General features: G+C 42.1%; 3 protein-coding genes across 3 annotated transcripts; 1 reads left to right on the forward strand and 2 right to left on the reverse strand.

The window, feature by feature from the left end:
- The first annotated feature begins 142 nt into the window (after window positions 1-142).
- CSUI_000312 (dna gyrase subunit b) lies at window positions 143-9,508 on the forward strand. Its single transcript, XM_068060546.1, has 8 exons — window positions 143-774; window positions 1,794-2,502; window positions 3,652-3,820; window positions 4,765-4,862; window positions 5,873-6,028; window positions 6,581-6,651; window positions 6,981-7,782; window positions 9,396-9,508. Exons 1-8 carry the CDS (start codon window positions 431-433, stop codon window positions 9,498-9,500), a joined length of 2,454 nt encoding a protein of 817 aa, XP_067927476.1. The 5' UTR covers window positions 143-430; the 3' UTR covers window positions 9,501-9,508.
- A 2,766-nt stretch (window positions 9,509-12,274) lies between these two features.
- Window positions 12,275-14,350, reverse strand: CSUI_000313 (uncharacterized protein; the record flags this gene model as incomplete). Its single annotated transcript, XM_068060547.1, has 1 exon — window positions 12,275-14,350. A coding segment is annotated over one exon (1,260 nt), but the record flags the coding sequence as incomplete, so codon positions are not given.
- A 306-nt stretch (window positions 14,351-14,656) lies between these two features.
- On the reverse strand, window positions 14,657-17,350 carry CSUI_000314 (set domain-containing; the record flags this gene model as incomplete). Its single annotated transcript, XM_068060548.1, has 4 exons — window positions 17,235-17,350; window positions 16,196-16,288; window positions 15,405-15,552; window positions 14,657-14,751 (listed from the first exon to the last, which is right to left on the reverse strand). Coding segments are annotated over exons 2-4 (255 nt in total), but the record flags the coding sequence as incomplete, so codon positions are not given.
- Window positions 17,351-17,559: the final 209 nt, after the last annotated feature.

Here is a 17,559-nt window from a genome sequence, read left to right on the forward strand (position 1 = left end):
TCTCTCTATTCTTCATTCTCTCCTCACATGACCTACTCTACTCTCTCTTCTCCACTCCCTTGACTTGAAGCTTCTTTCAAAGCTCTTTTTCTTTCTTTCTCACTTTTTCTTTCTTTCTTTCTTTCTTTCTTTCCGCTTTTAGGTTCTCCGAGATTCACATCGCTACCAATTAGCCTTTGAACGGGGTCAAATCTCTTTGCCTCTCCGTACGACTCCTCTGCATCCCTTCTCTTCAACTCCATCTATCTCTTCTTCTATCAGCCCTCCTTCTCTAGCTCCATCCCCCCCCTCCTCTATCTCTTCTTCTTCTTTATACCATGTCTTTCCTGTCATTCCTGGGAGACAACGAGGAACTGCTCTATGGTTCTGCTTCGACGAAGAAATCTTTGGAAAGGACGTCTTTCTTGAAGCAAACAAGATCGAGAAGAGAATGAGAGATCTAGCCTATCTCCATCCAAATGTCACTTTCGAGTTTATACAAGAGGAAAGAAGGTTGAAGAAAAGAAAAGGAGAAGAGAAAGCAACGGGGGAGAAAGAAGATGAAAAAGAAGAAGAAGGAGAAAAGATAGAAAGGATTGCAGAAGAGGAAGAAGGAGAAAGAGAAGAAGAAAAGATAAGAAAGAGAGGAGGAGAAAGAGAAGAAAAAGATCAAGAAGAGAAGGAGAGTTGCGAAAGAAGAATCGTATTTCAACAGTCCGGAGGTTTGGATGCCTATATCAGACATCTCTGTCTTAATCTCCCACCCCTCTTTGAGGGGCGAGACCCGATCATACGGTATGAGGAACCGAAAGAAATGCAAGGCAAAACAGACAGATGCTTATCTATCATTCTTTTGCAAAGCACAAGATACCTTCTCTTCACGAGGCACATATCCTTAATGAAAGAAAAGAAGAGACAGAGAGAAAGAGAGGGAGAGAGACTCTCTTTTTCTCTCCCTCTCTCTGTCTCAGTATATACATGACTATTGGATCCGCTCCATGCGTAGGTACGACCACCTACTACGAGTGTACATATACATCCATCTATATCCATACCTATATATGTATATGTATGTATACAGATTTATGTATATAGATGTATATACACGCGCCTTTAGGTATAGGAGTGTCTTGGCTGGATGAGCCTGTTGTATGGTTCAGGAGATTCCCTCCTTCTGCCCCGTGTGTAGCTAGCTGAGAGGACAAGAGACGCTTGAGAGATTGCATGCACTTTGTTTCTCTTCCTATTCTTCTTCTTCTTCTCCTGCGCTCGTTCTCTCCCTCATCTTATGCCATGGATACTAGCGCAGGTCGATCTCCGGTCTATCATACACACATGTCCTCTATAGACGAGCAACACCCCTGTCTCTTCTATACACTCTTTCTATATGTACATATGTATAGCCTCGGAGGTCTCGTGGAATAGAGGAACATTCTTCCTAACGATTTACACGTGTATATATATCTATATACATCTACATGGAGATAGAAGTATGTTTCAGAGACATTTGTTCTCTTTCTCTCTCTATATATATCTACACGTTGAGAGAAAGTACGTGACAGAGGCCTTTCTTCTCTCTACTCTATACTTCTTGTAAGTTTGTTCACATCTTATAGAGGTGGTCTTGAATGTGAAGAAGAGGCATCATATATACAAGCTTCGATACAAGTTCAGACTTGAGATCTCTTCATTCTATAAGCAAGGAGAACTCTTCTTTTCTGCCCCTTTTGATCCTGCATTCTTTCTCGATCTCTTATGCCTTGTTTGCTTACATCTTTTCAACTTCTTCTTTCTCCTCTCTGATACACCTACAGGATCGAAAGCGATAGATCTGATCCTTCCTCTGCAGCTTCAAGTCTTTCTGTATCTGTTCGGCTCTTCTTTTCTTCTCCCTTTCCTTCTTCTTCTTCTTCTCGCAAATCCAAAGAGAATGAAGAATCCTCCTCTTCTCTCTCAAATCAGGCAAAACACCCCTCTACTTCCTCTTCTTCTATTCCTTCGGTGTCTCCCCCTTCTTCTTCTTCTTGTAATGTATCTCCTCTTCCGTCTTCGGCTCTCTCTTCTTCCGATACCTTCATATCTTTCGTGAATAGCATCCCTACCCCAGAAGGCGGAGCTCATGTCGATGGTGTACGTACAGCTATCACTCGTGCGGTCAATCGGCTTCTCAAATCCATTGTTTCTTCCTCTTCTCCCCCCGAAGATCAATCTTCCTCCTCTTCTTTGGCGAACTTGTTAGGCAAGAAATTGAAGTGGCGAGGAGGACTCTCTTCTCCTGGCAATAGATCTCTCTCGTTAAGTACCTTGCTAGGGAAGTTCTCTTCTTCGTCTAGGGAAGGCGGAAGAGGAGAGAGAAGAAAGAGAGGAAAAGGGATAGATGATTTAGCTAATCTTCATATCGCAGGAGAATATCTAAGAGAAGGAGTCGTCGGGCTTGTCGAAATTCGCATGCAAAACGCCGAGTTCGAGGGGCAGACGAAGAAGAAACTGAGGAGCAAACATGTACGACAGTCTGTTGAAGAGGTCAGTCAGCTATGAGGAATTCCCATCCATCACCTTTTCTTTTCTTTTCTCTCCTCTCTCGTTCTCTCTACACAGGTCTATAGAAAGGACAGGATACAAGGCAACCGTCTTTCTCTCTTTCTCTCTATGTGTATACATGTATAGGTGTCAATATGTAGAGAGATAGAGAGAGAGAGATAGGTGAATAGATAGGAAGATCGCATGTATCACCCGGCATGTACGTGGTATGATTACTGCGAGATTGAGGTATACATCTCCTCCTTCTTCTTCTTCTCCTTCTTATCCTTCTTCTTCTTCTTTCTCATGTCATTTCTATTGTCTAGAGTCACGAGAATGAACAGGCAAGGGACGAAGAGAAAGAAAGAAAGAGAGAGAGAAAGAAAGAGATGTAGAAGACATTCTAGGTGAAAGAGCTAGAGGGAGAAGCATGTCTTATTCTTCATATTAAGCTGGAACGCCCAAATATGTGAGAAGACCATATAGACGTACATCCTCGCTTTCTTTCTTTGTCTATACATATCTATCTCTCTTTATCTTCTAGGTAGACTAGTATACCCGTCGTGTGTGTCATCTCCCTCTCCTTCGTCCTCGGTTTATACGCTTATCAAGTACTCGCCTATCTAGCTTTCTACCTATATCTCTCTATTCTATCTGTCTGTCTCTCTGTCTACCTTTATTCTATCTATCTGTATGTCTATCTTTATCTATCTATCTGTACGCCTATCTTTAACTATAGATCTACTGAATTTCTTTCGCCTTTCCTCTCAAGAGAACTTCCATCTTTCATCTTCTCTCTCTTCTCCCCCTGTGTTCTGTATTGATCTCCCAGCTGTCCATTTAGCAGACGAACGAATGCATGCGTCAGCAATCTAGGATATATATATATGTATATGTATGCATATATACCTGTATGTGTATGTATATGTATCTATACTTGTCCACAATGTGCATAGGAGCTTTGTGTGTCTTATGGCGGCGGTCGTATCTATTTCCTGCCTGGATCTATCTATCTAGGGCAGTCTCCCTCCATCTACCTACTAACTCATATAGAGTCACTTTCTTTCACTCTTTCTTTCTTTCTTTCTTTCTTATCCCTTTTTGTCCGTTCCTTCCTCTTTCTTTCTCTGGGATTTCTTTTGATTTGTGTAGATTGTCTCAGAAGGTCTGCTGAATTACTTCGAGCTCAATCCGCAAAACTTCGAGAAGCTCCTGCAGAAGGCTTTTTTCGCCAAGTCCGTCGCAACTGCCGCTAAAGAGGCGAGAGATCTAACGCGGCTAGAGCAGACTGCTTCATCTCGATCTGCACTTCTCTTACCAGGTATGTTGCTGGAAAGAAGAAGAAGAAGAAAGAGACCTTCCTCCTGTATAGAGAGATGATCTGTAGAAAAGATCTTAACAAGTCTCTCTTCTCTCTCTCTCTCTTTGCTTCTAATGGCGTTCTTCTTCTTCTGATCTTCCCCTGTCTTGTTCTCTTTTTCTCCCTCTTCGCCTCCCTCTTCTTTCTCGTCACCTACGATGGATGTTCTCTTCTTTCAAAGGAAGTCTAGAGAACACATTCACAACGAGAAGATCCTTTTCTTTTTCATTCTCTTCATCTCCTCTTCTTCTTGACTTTTCTTGTCTTTCCTCTCTCACTCTTCTCTCTCGCTTTCATCCTGTCTCTCCTCATGGTGTACGGAGACATACATCATCCATGTATGCTAAGATCTTTTGCGCAGTCTGGTTGCTGTCTCCCTTCTCGGCTTATATACGGATACTCCTAACAGTCTTTTCAAACGAAGAGAAGAAGACTGAAACTGTCCTCTCTTTCTTTCTTAAAGAGGGGACATGTAGGAGAAATCTACCTCCTCTTCTATATGGCGAAAAGCAACAAGTCGAGAAAAAGAGACTTCTTCTTTATGATCTACATCATAACTCGAGCTCTCTGGGGTGTACATACACCTGAAAAAACTTGAGAGACGACGGCAAGACGAGATCCGACAGAACTTTGCATTTCTATTTATAATCTTATGAAGTGTCTAGACTATAAGAAGGATACAAGACAGACGCCTCGTAGGTGAACTGTCTCTTCTTCTTCATCTTTAACTTTCCTCTCTCCTAAATAGACGTAGAAATGAAGAAGAAAGAGAATAGCCAGGAAGAGAAGGAGGTGGATGAAGTAGAGATAAGGTAGAGATAGAAAGGAAAAGATTTCTCTCTTGGGTTTCATCTATCTTTCCTCTTCTTGTTTCCGAATCTCCTTCTGTTTTCTCTCTTTCGAAGGCAAGCTAGCAGATTGCTCGCCGGTGACTCCTGAAGAGAAACGAGAGAAGGAAATCTTCATTGTCGAGGGAGAAAGCGCTGCTGGTAGCGCCAAGCAGGTAAGAAAAGAAGACGATCTTACTCCTCTCCTTTGAGACACCTAAATTTACACATCTATCTCTCTCTCTCTTGACATACACATGTATGGGTATGTGTAAAGGGGTGTAAGTGCAGACCTACGCTTGGTATGGCGATCCATCGTTAGCCCATGTACCTACCTCTGATCTGTCTATCTACCTGCCTATTTCTCTAACTGTCTTTATTTCTCTATCTATCTATCTATTTCTCCTTGATCTCCCGTTCATCTGTCTTTGATCTCTTTGTTGACTAAGGCATGTGAAGATGTCGAGGCATCGCAGCTAGATCTGTCGGCATAGAGGTCAGCTAGCCAGTGAGCTAGCCAGGGAAGCTTTTCGCCCTCTCTTCTCCACACCTGGTTCGTGGGAATTATCTTCTTCTTCTTTCGCTAGTCTTCGTCTTCTTCTCTTCTTCTTCCTCCTCTTTTCTTCTTCTACTTTTGTCACCTCGCTCTACATTGATATATCTCTCGTGTTCGCCCACACGTAACTTTCCTGTCGAGTCCTTTCACAGAGAAAGACCCTTTTTCTCTCCTTCCTCAGTCTTGATCAAAGACAGGGAGGAGGAGAGGAGGAGAGATTCAAGCAAGAGAGAGAAGAAGCTATAGAGAAAGATCCTTTCGATTTCTTTGATCTACTTTCAAACAGCCTTCAGCGACGACAAGGGTGTCTCCCCCTTTCACATACAAGTGAAGTGGCCTTGTCTACCTACCTGCTACTAGGGGGCCACGATTCACGCTTGCCTCGTATCTATACGTATATATATATATATATAGATAGATAGATAGACGTAGGGAATATTCATGTAGATGCATCTTCTCTCCTTTCATTTATCAGGAGAAAATGGTGTATGTAGAGTCTCATTGCATGCGCAGTTTTCTGATCGTTCCTTCAGAATGGAATCGATACACCTCTAATTCTGTTTTGGTTGCCTTTCTTCTGAGAAAAGAAAGAAAGAAAGTTTGTCTTTGCATCTCTTAGAAGAGATATAGCGTCGTCGTCTTTCTTCTTCTTCGTATGTGATCGATACGAACAAATGCCAGGCTCGAGACAGGAGAACTCAAGCAATTCTGCCTCTCCGTGGAAAGATTTTGAACGTCGAGAAAATGGGCAATTTTCGGCGGATTCTTGAAAACGAAGAACTCAGTGTAAGTCCCGATGTTTATCTATCTATCTATCTTTCTTTAATCTACAAGGATCTGCATGCATGCATTGAGAGGTGTATGTACACCTGAAATGAAAATATCGTGAAGTCTTCTCATACAAAGTGACCGAGGCTTTCTCACACTTTGAGTTTTCCTCGATTTTCTTTCATGCCTATCTCTCTCTTAAAGACTCCCTTATTCTCTCTCTCTCCCAGTCCTCTCTTTCGTTTCATTCTCTTTTCGTTTATGCATGCACTGGGGGGTCTCCGGCTACTTCTTGCATGTCTTTTTCTCTCTCTCTCCAAGGAATTCCATGTGAACCTTTGCTAAGAAGAAAGAGAGAAGATCGAAGTTTCTATTCCTGTTAATTCTGAACGTTTCTCTTTCTTTCCTTCTCCGAAAAGACGATGAAAGCTCAGAAGACTTCAAGCTTATCCCCCTGCTGAGGGTGATTCTTTCCTCTCTTCTTTCTTGTATTCGGCTTATAGAAGGAGAGAGCTGTCGGTCCTTAAGTTTCCTTTTGCTTCATTTCTTCTTTTTTTTCTTTTGTTTCAGGCGCTTCTGGCGGCTGTGGGAATCTCCTTTACCAAAGCAGAGAGACTTCAGGCAAATCTCCAGGCTCTCCGGTATGTATGAAGACTATCACTATGTCACACGCTCTCTGTATGAAGATGGATGCAGGTGTATGTACACCTACATGCATACGTTCATAGTACCTACCGGTGTGGATATGTCTTATGTATGCAGGAATGCAAGTATGTATGGACCTATGTATGACTACGTATATGTATGTGTACGTAGTTATCTATGCATGTATGTGTATGCCCTCCCAAGAAGGATGCATGTCTCCACCTCACTTTCATTCATTCCTTCATATCTCTTCTCCTTTTCTTTCTTTCTCTTTTTTTCTTTTTTCTTCTGCGATCATTCATCCTTCTTTCTTGTCTTTCCTTAGATATTCCCGGATCATCCTCATGACAGATGCCGATGCGGACGGAGGGCATATCTTAAGTCTTCTTTTAACTTTCTTCTTCCGTGTCCAACCTGAGCTATATGAAAAGAAGCTTATCTACGTCGCTTCGCCTCCTCTCTATAAAATCTCTCGCTTTCCCCCGACGCCTAGAGATCTTCTCACGCATGCAATACAAGCAGCTAGGCAGAGACATCAGAAAGACCTCGAGATCAAAGAACATAAAGAAAAGAAAGATGAAGAGAATGAGAAAGAAGAAGAAGAGAAGAGAGAGAAGAAGGCGAGCGACAACGACAAGAAGAAGAAGCATCAGTCTTCATCATGTTTAACGAGTGAGGTGTATGTTTGGTCGGATGAAGAAGTTACGTCTGTCTTAAAAGCTATCCAGGAATATCATGAAAGAGACAGAAAAGTCAAACCTTCTTCCCTACACTCTTCAACAGATAAAGACAATTCTTCTTCTTCATCTTCGTTTACCTCCCGTCCTACTACTGGCGTGTCTGAAGCTGCGGGGGCAGATGAGCAAGAAAGAAGAGAATGTGTTTCTTTCTCTCTGAAGGACCCCATGCATCTAAGAGAGAAGACGAAGAAAGACGAAGAAGAAGAAGAAGGGACAGAAACAGGAAGACGAGGAATCGAAGAAGGAAGATATACAGGAGTGCTAAAGAATATAAACCTTCAGCGGTTTAAAGGCCTGGGAGAGATGCTTCCAGAGCAACTTTGGAATACCACGATGAACCCCAAGACGAGAATTCTCAAGCAGATACATCTACACAATGCCCTACAGGTCAGATAAATCCTCACACTGAAAGATAGAAGAAGAAGAAGAGATGAGAAATGAACAGATAAGAGATAAGGATAGAAAGAAAGATCAAGTCAGGTATAAGACGAAAAGAGAAGAAGAAAAAGAACAAGAGATGAAGTCAGGAAAAAAGAGACAACAGAGAATTATAGCATAACATGCATAGATTAAAGATAGATAGATTAAAGATAGATACATAGATAGCTGTAGAAAGAGAAAGAGAGACAAGAAGATAGAGACAGATGTAAGGTTATGCGGTGTAAAGGATAAGACATATACGTCTGTCTATCTGTCTATGTCTATGCATGTCTATATGTCTACATGAGAAGATTCGCTAGTTGCCATTAAAAGCCCCTGCTCTTTGCCTTGCAAGCAAAGGAGGAGCAGCGGCACCACCCCCGTCTTCACACAGTAAACAACGGGAACTTTTTCATCTGCATTCACTCTACTATTCTATCTTTAATCTATCTTTAATCTATCTATCTTTAATCTATCTATGTCTCATTGATCGCTCTTTGATCCGTCTGTAGTCTTTGTGTTATCACCCTATCTCTCTTTAGTCTCTTAATCTCTCTATCTATCTTGACTGTCTGCATGTAGTATCTCCAAGCTATCTGCCTATCTACTTATCTCTCTATCGGAGTATCTGTCTCTACTGAAGCTTCTCTCTTCCTTAGTCTGTTCTTTTCGTCTTGTCCCCTCTTTGCGTCCTCCTTCGTTTCTACCTCTCTATCTCTCTCTAATATGCTGCATACTTATATATTTCTTTAGCAGAGAAAGCATTAAACTCAAGAAGGTGCGTGTCATACGTAGCCACGAGAAGATGAATCGATACATAGATCGATTTACGTTCTACTAAAGATAGATTAAGGATCTATCAAAGATAGATAAATGAATAGGCTCCAGATGTATTGAAGAGAGGTATACGAGAGATTGATTGAAGACCGATGAGAGATCAATCTAAGAGATAGATAGATGTAGATCTCACGGAAAAAGAGGGGAGAAAAGAAGAGAAAAGAAGCGAGAGAGGCGAGGAAGAAAACTAGTCAAAGATTCGAGACGCTGTCTTTCTGTCTCTATTGATCTGGATCGGTCATTCTTCAATCGACTATCTTTAATCTATCTATCTATCTATCTTTAATCTATTCATCTTTAATCTCTCTATATTATGTATTTGTTGTTCTCTACATGGGTAGTCGTTGGTAGTTTATCTTCCTTGGGGGGGATTTGCATGCGCTTGGATGAGATGGGGCTTCTTTCTTTGCCCACTTGCCATGTTTCTATCTTTTCAGAAGAAGAAATTAGAAGAACGGGTCGGCTCGAACATTTCGAAAGATAGGTGTACATACAGTTCTCTCACCTCTCTTATGAAGTCTCTCTCCTTTCTTTCTATTCGTTTGTCTATCTTTCTCTTGCTTCATATCTTCTGATCAAGGCTAAGAAAGAAATCTATCTCTCTTTCTCTCTCTCTCTTTCTTTGGAAGCTTTTCTTCGTCTCTTCTCCTATATCTAACGAGTGTAGGTTTGTCTTTAATTCCGAAATTTTCTATCACTCCTCCTTTCTTTGCTTTTCTTCTTCTTCCTCTTCTCATCCTCAGGCAGCTGCAACGATTTCTAGCTTGATGGGAGATGACGTCGATGCTCGGAAATCGATTCTCGCAGCTGCAGGTGGACAACTTCGTCTCGATGATCTCGATGTATAAAAGGAAAGAAGAAAGAAACACCCCATCTACCTATCTTGAATCTATCTCTCTCTATCGACATACTTTTTAAGTCTTTTTCTTCTCCTTCTTTTCTTCTTCTTCTTCCTTCATGTTGTCGGTTCAAGTCAAGAAGCAGTTTGATCGACCTCTACAGAAAGAGAAGAAGAAGAAGACGAAGAAGAAGACAGAGAAAGATTTCTGTGACTTTGTCTACTACTCTACTACTTTTTCCTCCCGTAGTAGATTTTGTCTTCAATCGCTCGCATCATTCTTCTCCCTCTTCTCTTCTTTCTCTCTCTCTCTCTCTATTTGCCTCTTTCGGTCCCCACCGTTGACTTGCCCCGCTCCTTTCTCCTTCTCGAAGACGGAGGTGTTTGCCCTCCTTTATTTTCCGACTTCAACTGCAGAAAGAAGTCTCTCTGCCATTTCGAGGTAGAGCTTCGGCAATGAGAAAGGGCGTCGCAGAGAATGGGAGAGTGGCTCTGTCTAGATTTTCTTTCTTCTTCTGTTGGAGACAGAGCTTAGAAATACTTTCTTCTTCTTCTCTATTCTTTTTCTCGGCTTCTCCTCTAACCTCCTTGGCGATACGTAGGCCTTTGCAAGAAAGTAAAAGAAGAGGGAAGGGGGGGTGAACAAAAGGAGAGGAGAAGAAGAAGAACATTGTTGAAGATACTTGTCGGGTCGAGATAGAAGTAGCCATACCATTTTTGATGCGTCGATTGTCTTCAGTCCTACCAGGTGCATGCACACTTATATATATATATATATATATGACTATATATGTCTATATAGATATCTATGTATGGGAATTTGTATCGGCTGTCTTGGCTTATGTGTTTTGTTTCGTCAAGAATGTCCTTCTTTTCTTTCCTCTTTCTTTCGAGAAAAATGCAATTTCTAAGAAAGAGAGAAAGAAAGAACGGAGGGATGCAGCAGACCATCCGCTTTTCCTGAGAGAAGTTTCTTCTCTCCCTCTTTCTTTCTTTTTTCCCTTCATATATTTAGAGATGCCGCCAGGGCGTAGACCAAGGGAGTCGCAGTCTCGAGGAGCTTCATGAAGATAAGGTAGACAATAAGGATGACGATCATAAGAATAAGAATGATAAGGGGAAGAAGAACACGGGATTAGCTTGGAGAGAAAAAGAAGATAGAAGAGAAGAGACTCTATCGAATGGTCCAATGAAAAGTGAACAAAAGAACTATTTCTTTCCTGTCTTCTAGACATACCCACACTTGTCAAAATTCTCTCTCTATCTCTCATCACATACAGGTAAGCGGTGAGGCTACTATAGATAGATAGATAGCGAGATAGATAGATATATAGATAGATAGATGGATAGATAGATAGATAGATAGATAGATAGATAGTTAGATAGATTAAAGATAGATAGATAGATATGTAGTGGTGTATGTGAGGGATACATCTAAGATAGAAGAAGAGAACAGAAAGCTTGGAGAGAAAAACCTTGTCAAACTTTCTGTATGATTTAAAATGCCCCTTCTGTATCTACGACAGAATTCAGATATATCTACCTACCCCCTTTAACTTGCGGTAGCAGATAGATAGACAAATAGATTGAGAGATCGAAGGTAGAGAGATCATAGGTAGATAGATAAATAGATAAAGATAGGTAGATTTGAGGTAGGTAGATAATGATAGATAGATTAAAGGTAAATAGATTAAAAATAGATTCTGCTACTGTACCGCGTGACAGGTGTAGATACACCTGGGAGAGAGAGATGACAAAGAGCTATTTCCGGCCCAGTACACATCTTGTAGAGCTCACTTTCTTCACTTGTTGATCTTCTTTCTATAGAACAACGACGTTGGTCTCTCGCGATAGTTGTCTTCAAACCTCATTAAAGGTAGAAGGAAAGAAGAAAGAAATTTCTTTCTCTCTCTTTCTCTTCATTGTTTTGGATTCTCAAAAAGATATAGAGCCTCGATTCTCGACCCCGAAGATATGCTATTTATACAACACCTTCATCTTAGAATTCGAGAAGCAGCACGAGGTGTATCTCGTATGCGGACGAAGTCCTCGAGTGTATGTACACTGTGTTTGAGTGTATATACGTACACCGCAGAAGTAGCATGTCCTTCTTTGTCGCATAACCCTACCGCAATAGACGAAGATATACATAGAGAGAGACAGATAGAAAGGAAGGCTGACAACTTGCTTATCGGTAAGCAAGGAGCTTACTGGAGAAGCAAAGAGAAGAAAGAAAGAGTGAGAAAGAGAGAAAGAAAGAGAAAGAGAGAAAGAAAGAAAGAAAGTACACAAAAGTAGAGGACAACAGAGAGGTTCAGCTCCTCCTCTTCTTTCTTCTTCGTGTTCTCTAAGAGACTCCCTTCTCTTCTCTCTTGTTCTTTTTCTCTTCTTCTACTTTCCTCCTTCTGTTGTCGTTAGGTAAAATGAATAGAAGAGAGAGATGAACTCTTCTTCTGCTTCGATCCTCTCTAGATAAGAGCTACCTTCTTCTCGCAGTGACTGACTAGCAATAGCCTTTCTCTTCTTCTAACTCAAATATAAGCCGACGAAAATTGAGTGAAAAAGTTGCTTCTTTCTTATTCTTCTTCTGTCGTGGAGGGATTGCATGCACGCATGTATGCGCACGCACGCAGACTATCGAAGCAGAAGAAGAAACGAAGGAATAGGAAGGAAGATCAGAAGAAAGAAAAGAAAGGAGACAGGGAGAAAGTCTGTCTGCCTGTCTCTTTCCTCTCCAGAAGACTTCTTCTATCATTGTTTGAGGGGAGAGCAGAAGCACTTCGGATTAACAGAAAGACTTCTTTAGTTGGCAGAAAAGGAAAGAATGTTTGATCGTGAATGAATACGAAAAGATGAACGAAGAAATTTTTTCTCTCTCTGTTTCATTTGCTCGTCTCTCCTCTGTAAACATACTGGTAGGAACTACAGAAGGACACTAGGTGTACATACACCAGAAATGGCTTATCGACGCAACTGCTCCCCGTGGCAATTCATTTACTCGATCTTTGCTTCTTCTCTCTCTTTCGCTCCTCCTTACAGCAAGCAAACATACAAAGGCATCTACAACACAGAGAGCTACGTCTGCGCTTTTCTTTACGCTCGCGTGTCTTTCTATGTCTTCATTCATATAGATGGATCTATGTAGAGTGAGACAAGATAGATATACATACAGAGAGCTAGATAGATCTCTATATAGGCACATACGTATAAAGCGAGAGAGACTTCCCGCTAGAGAAACACACCCGTATATATAGATATAGATATACGTACGCCTATATGTATACACATATAAACAGATATATATATATATACACTGACGGAGTGAAGAGACGATACGAGCGTAGGTGAGAATAAATAGAGGAGAGGATTGAAGAAGAAGAAAAGAAGAGAGGCAAGCAAACGGAGACAAGGAGAAACTTCCCCAAAGAAAGAAAGAATAGAAATACAACAAGAAGAGAGAAGATTATTTGAACTCCATGAAATCTCTCCCTAACAAGGAGAAAAGAGGAACAAAGAAAGTTGACTTTAGATCTTCATTCTTCAGTTTTAAGCAACCATACAAAAAGAAAGAGAAGTGAATTTCCTTCTTCCTTATTCTTTAACTTCCTCTCCCTCCTGTAGAAGTTGCAGAAGAGGAGGAAGAAGAAGTCCCTAACGTGTGGGGAAATTCCACTTGACGTAGCTGGTGTCTATACACCCGCATTTCTTGCTCCAATTTCTCTTGTAGCCTCCTCTTAAACTCTATCTGAGCTCCAGTCAAAGAAGATGAATGAGAAGAAGAAGACGAAGAAGAAAAAGAAAGAAAAGAAGAAGATGAAGGAAGAGCAGCGGAGGTGTGTAGATGACTTGGATGGATTTCTTCTCGACGAAGAGAAGAAGCGAGTGCGGGACCTCGATCATTTCTTATAGGGTGCTGACGCATACAGTGGACCTCTGTCTCCTCTATTCTCGAGGGACTTGAAGAGAAAAAGGTAGAAGAAGAAGAAGAGAAAGAAGAGGAATGAGAATATGGATCGCTACCATTAGTGAAGCTACTTGACGGGTTAGTCTGACCGGCAACTTCTGATCGAACTCCTTCGATAGATGGAGAAGAAGAAGGGATGAGAGAAGAAGCAGTTGTACTCTCTTCATGTACTGATAAGAATGGATGGGACTCTCTTCCCTCTCCTCCTCCTTCTCGTCGATCTTCAGACACCATGTCAACTTCATTCGGCTGAGTGTCTAGACAAGATCGTAAAGTCGCTTGTCTTCCTCCTCCTGCCGAAGTATGGCTAGCTGTAGGATGGCTAGCTGGGAGAATGGAACCGTGGAAGCTAGTCGATGAAGGAGAAGAATGAGAAGAACAATAAAGACAATTAGATAGACCTGTAGGTACCGCATTCGAAGAAGAAGAAGGCTGAGAAGAAGTAAAAGAAAGAGGGGGGCACGGACACGAATGAGAAGAAGAAGAGGAAGAAGAAGAGGAAGAATAAGAGGATGGAGAGAGGCAAAATCTCTTTATCCCACGATGCTTGGAGGTCCCCCTGGGTGAGTGAGAATCGGAACAACTTGAAAGCGATTCAGGTGTAGATACACTCCGTATACAAGACGATCCATCATTTCTTCCATACCCCCCTATGACACTCGTAGAGAAACTCTGATCTCTCTCTGGATGACATAAAGAAGGAGGAGATGAACGAGAGACAACGGAAGAGCTCGCGATATGACTTGCGTGACTCTTGGCAATATGATGAGGGTGCTGAAAAAGAGGAGAAGAAGAAGAAGAAGAAAGTTCAGTACCAGCACTTGTGGCACTAGTCGTCGTTAAAGCAGAAGGACGTAGACCAGAAGAAAGAGATGAAGAGACGAAAGAAGAAGGTGTAGACGTGATGGGAGGAGTAGTTGCAGTCGGTGGATCGATCTCACTGTTAGGTATGATGACCCTGGAGAAAAGAGGGGACTTGAGTTGTCAACCATAAGAAGAGGAAGGGAGAGAAGAGAGCAAGTAAATCACCTTTTTCGCTATGTGCTATTGTAAACTTGGAGAGACGGATAGCGAAAAAGAGTGTGAGAGCAGCTAGGAAAGAGACAGCATGAAGCGATAGCATTCTTATGAGGAGAAACTGTGAGTCATCTCAACAGTAGTGATGCATGTCTTCGTCTTCGTCGTTTTCTTCCTGCTCGTACCTGTAGTTATAGAAGAGCTCTTCTCCTATAGCAATGTCTCGAAGTGCGAATATTCCTACGTGACAGTTCGATCGGCCATCTTCATCGCCAGCATCCTAAAGAGAAGAAAAGAAAGAACAACTTGGGCAGGACGGCGGCATTTGATGCGATGAAGGAGTAGAACGTTAGGAAAACAACGAAGACGGAGAAGAAAGAACATGAACAAATCAAGGAAAAGGAGCCGGAAAAGAAAGAGAAACGGGTTCATATTCTCACTCGAACACAAAGAAGAGTATAGGTGAAAGAAGCGAAAGACGGAAGTACAGTAAGAAAGGACTTTCTTTCAGCTCTTTTGCTTCCTTTTTTGGGAACCTCTCTCTTTCTCTCTGTCTCCCCTTTCAAAGATAAAGAAGAAAGAAAGACAGACACCGTAGGTGTATGTATGTATGTATGCATGCATGTATGTCTCTGTATGTATGTATGTATGTCTCTGTATGTATGTATGTCTCTGTATGTATGTATATATGTATGTCTCTGTATGTATGTATGTGTCTGTATGTATGTCTGTATGTATGGCTATATATACACTAGTGGGTACCCTGCATGTGCCACTTTGTGAAACAAGAGTTCTCAACCAGCAAGAACTTGTTAGAGAAGAGCCGTGCAACACGCTAGAAGCTCAGCATCTCATGACTTTCGTGGTGAACAGAAACAAATACACAGAGAAAACACGCCGGTTTTCTTCCTCTTTCCCTTGAGTCTTTCTTACATTTAGATCTCTTGTTTGACAATTGGGTCTACAGGAATGATTGATGAAGCGCGTGATCGCTCCTGTCTGTGTAGCATCGACGATTGTGCTATTCTTGAGCTTGAAGAGGTATGTACTTCCTCCCATGCTTTGCATGTACTGCCATTCTCTGAGAATCGGAGAGACAAAAAAGGAACCGTACGCCATATCCATCACATCAGACAGGAAAAGAAAAGAAGAAACATCATGACGTGCGATGAAAAAGAAGATGACACAGGAGAAGAGTGAAAGGAATAGAACATGGTGGGAACCCCGGAAAGGAGAGAGAATGAAGAAGTAGGTTGCTGGCTTTGACGTCTGGGTAAGAATGCGGTGTACGTACACGAACGCTCCTTTAGAGTGATGAAAAAAGGTGATAGGAAACTGTGTGCTCGGTAGGACAGAGCAGAGAATCACCGACAAGAAACTTCTCTCAAAGCACGGAGGTCTTTCGTATGGGCTTTCTGTGCGCCGGGAGAGCTACCGAAGAGGGAGAATCGACAAGTAGAGAAGAGAAGAAAGAGGAGATACACCAGAGGAAGGAATCCCGAGATAGAAGGACGTTGTCTTGAAAGCCACGGCGGGAGGGTGCTGCTTTCCTTTATTCGTTTCTCGTGTATAGCGCGAGCGTACATACATCGATATACATGTACACATATCTATACATGTACATTTTTCTATACTAAAGATGTATACACGTAACGCTTATCAACAGCGGCAATGAGTTCACTCAGAACATGAAAGGAAAGACCACCCTATGCATGCGTAGATACCTGAAGTTAGCCATAGCTTCGCTAATCACAACAGCCGAGTATTCGATGATGAATTCATCCTTATAGATCGGCTCTGCGGCGAAGACTCCCCAGCTGTAAAGCGAAGAAAGAACAAAGAAAGAAATACAGGACACAGGAAGACCCAGCAGATTCTTACACGTGAATAGGTGTATCTATATACATAAGTATGTAGATTTGTATCCTCATGTGGTTGAGCAGAATGACTGACGCCGGTAGATCGAGATGGCTATGTAGGCATAGAGACGTGCATACATGCGTAGAGAGAAGATGCCGGTGACAGCCAAATGACAGGCACACCAGTGCACATACAGTCCTATGTAGGAAAAACCAGAGACTTATGCTCCTGCGAAAACATCAGCCGAGGAGGAGAGAACTTAAGAGGGCAATCGAGAGGACACCAAGAAGCTTATAATTCTCATGCACAAGAGCCAAACACATGCATATATACCAAGCTCGCATCTCTCTTCAGCACCCTTCCCTTCAGAAGAAGAGGACAACCAGCTGAACCGCTCAAAATAGAGTTGGTGAAGTGTAGGTACACCAGAGGACCTTCATCACGACTCATTCATTCTGAAATACAGAAGACTATACTTCCTTCTACAACGAACTCGAGACAAGCAGACTCCTTAGATTCTTCTAGTATTCCACTCCCCTCCCCTCCCCGCCTGTACGGAAAGAAAGGCACGGATGATCTTCCACGACATCTGACCGCATGTAAATACTCCGCAGCTTCATCTTATGAACTCTCCCGATTGCATATGCCCTGTTAGTAGAGGTGCGGCTACACATGTATTCTCTACAGACACAAGAGACACCACCCTATGTACGTACTCGAGTAAAGGTGGGGTCTCTGTACGGAAAGACACACAGAGGCCATATACTATACGGATGTTAATGAACATAACGACCCTCCATATTCTAGACAAGGACGTGGTGGCCTTCTCTTTTATCTTTTTCCCCTCTCTTTCAGATCTTTCTTCGCTTTTCTTCTTCGATTTCTCTTCATGATTTCTCTCACCCGTGAACGGTAGACTTCCCGAGCTTCAGCAGTTTTGTTCGCCCAACAAAAGGAGGCAAGCGTGCGATACCTGAGCGTCCTGTTGCTGCTGCGTCGAGTAAAGCACTTGACCGAGCTGTAGATACACCCCACGGAGCAGGTAGAAACACAACTTCAACTGAAGACAGACAGAAAAGAAGCTTCTCAAGACTCGAATACACTTCCGCGGTTGAGGAGAACACGGGACAAATGAAGTCGCTCTCCGCGACAAATGCATACACAAATCTGTACATAGGTACGGAGGTGTGTACACATGCATGACGAGAAGTTATCTATCTATCTATCT

This window comes from Cystoisospora suis (assembly GCF_002600585.1).
Source record: "Cystoisospora suis strain Wien I chromosome Unknown contig_134, whole genome shotgun sequence".
Classification (NCBI taxonomy): Eukaryota; Apicomplexa; class Conoidasida; order Eucoccidiorida; family Sarcocystidae; genus Cystoisospora; species Cystoisospora suis.

Coding starts and splice junctions, on each gene's coding strand:
- CSUI_000312 (XM_068060546.1), top strand. CDS start 431: ATGAGAGATCTAGCCTATCTCCATCCAAATGTCACTTTCGAGTTTATA. Junction 775..1,793: donor GGGCGAGACCCGATCATACG/GTATGAGGAACC, acceptor ATACACCTACAG/GATCGAAAGCGATAGATCTG. Junction 4,863..5,872: donor CTGCTGGTAGCGCCAAGCAG/GTAAGAAAAGAA, acceptor GAAGAGATATAG/CGTCGTCGTCTTTCTTCTTC.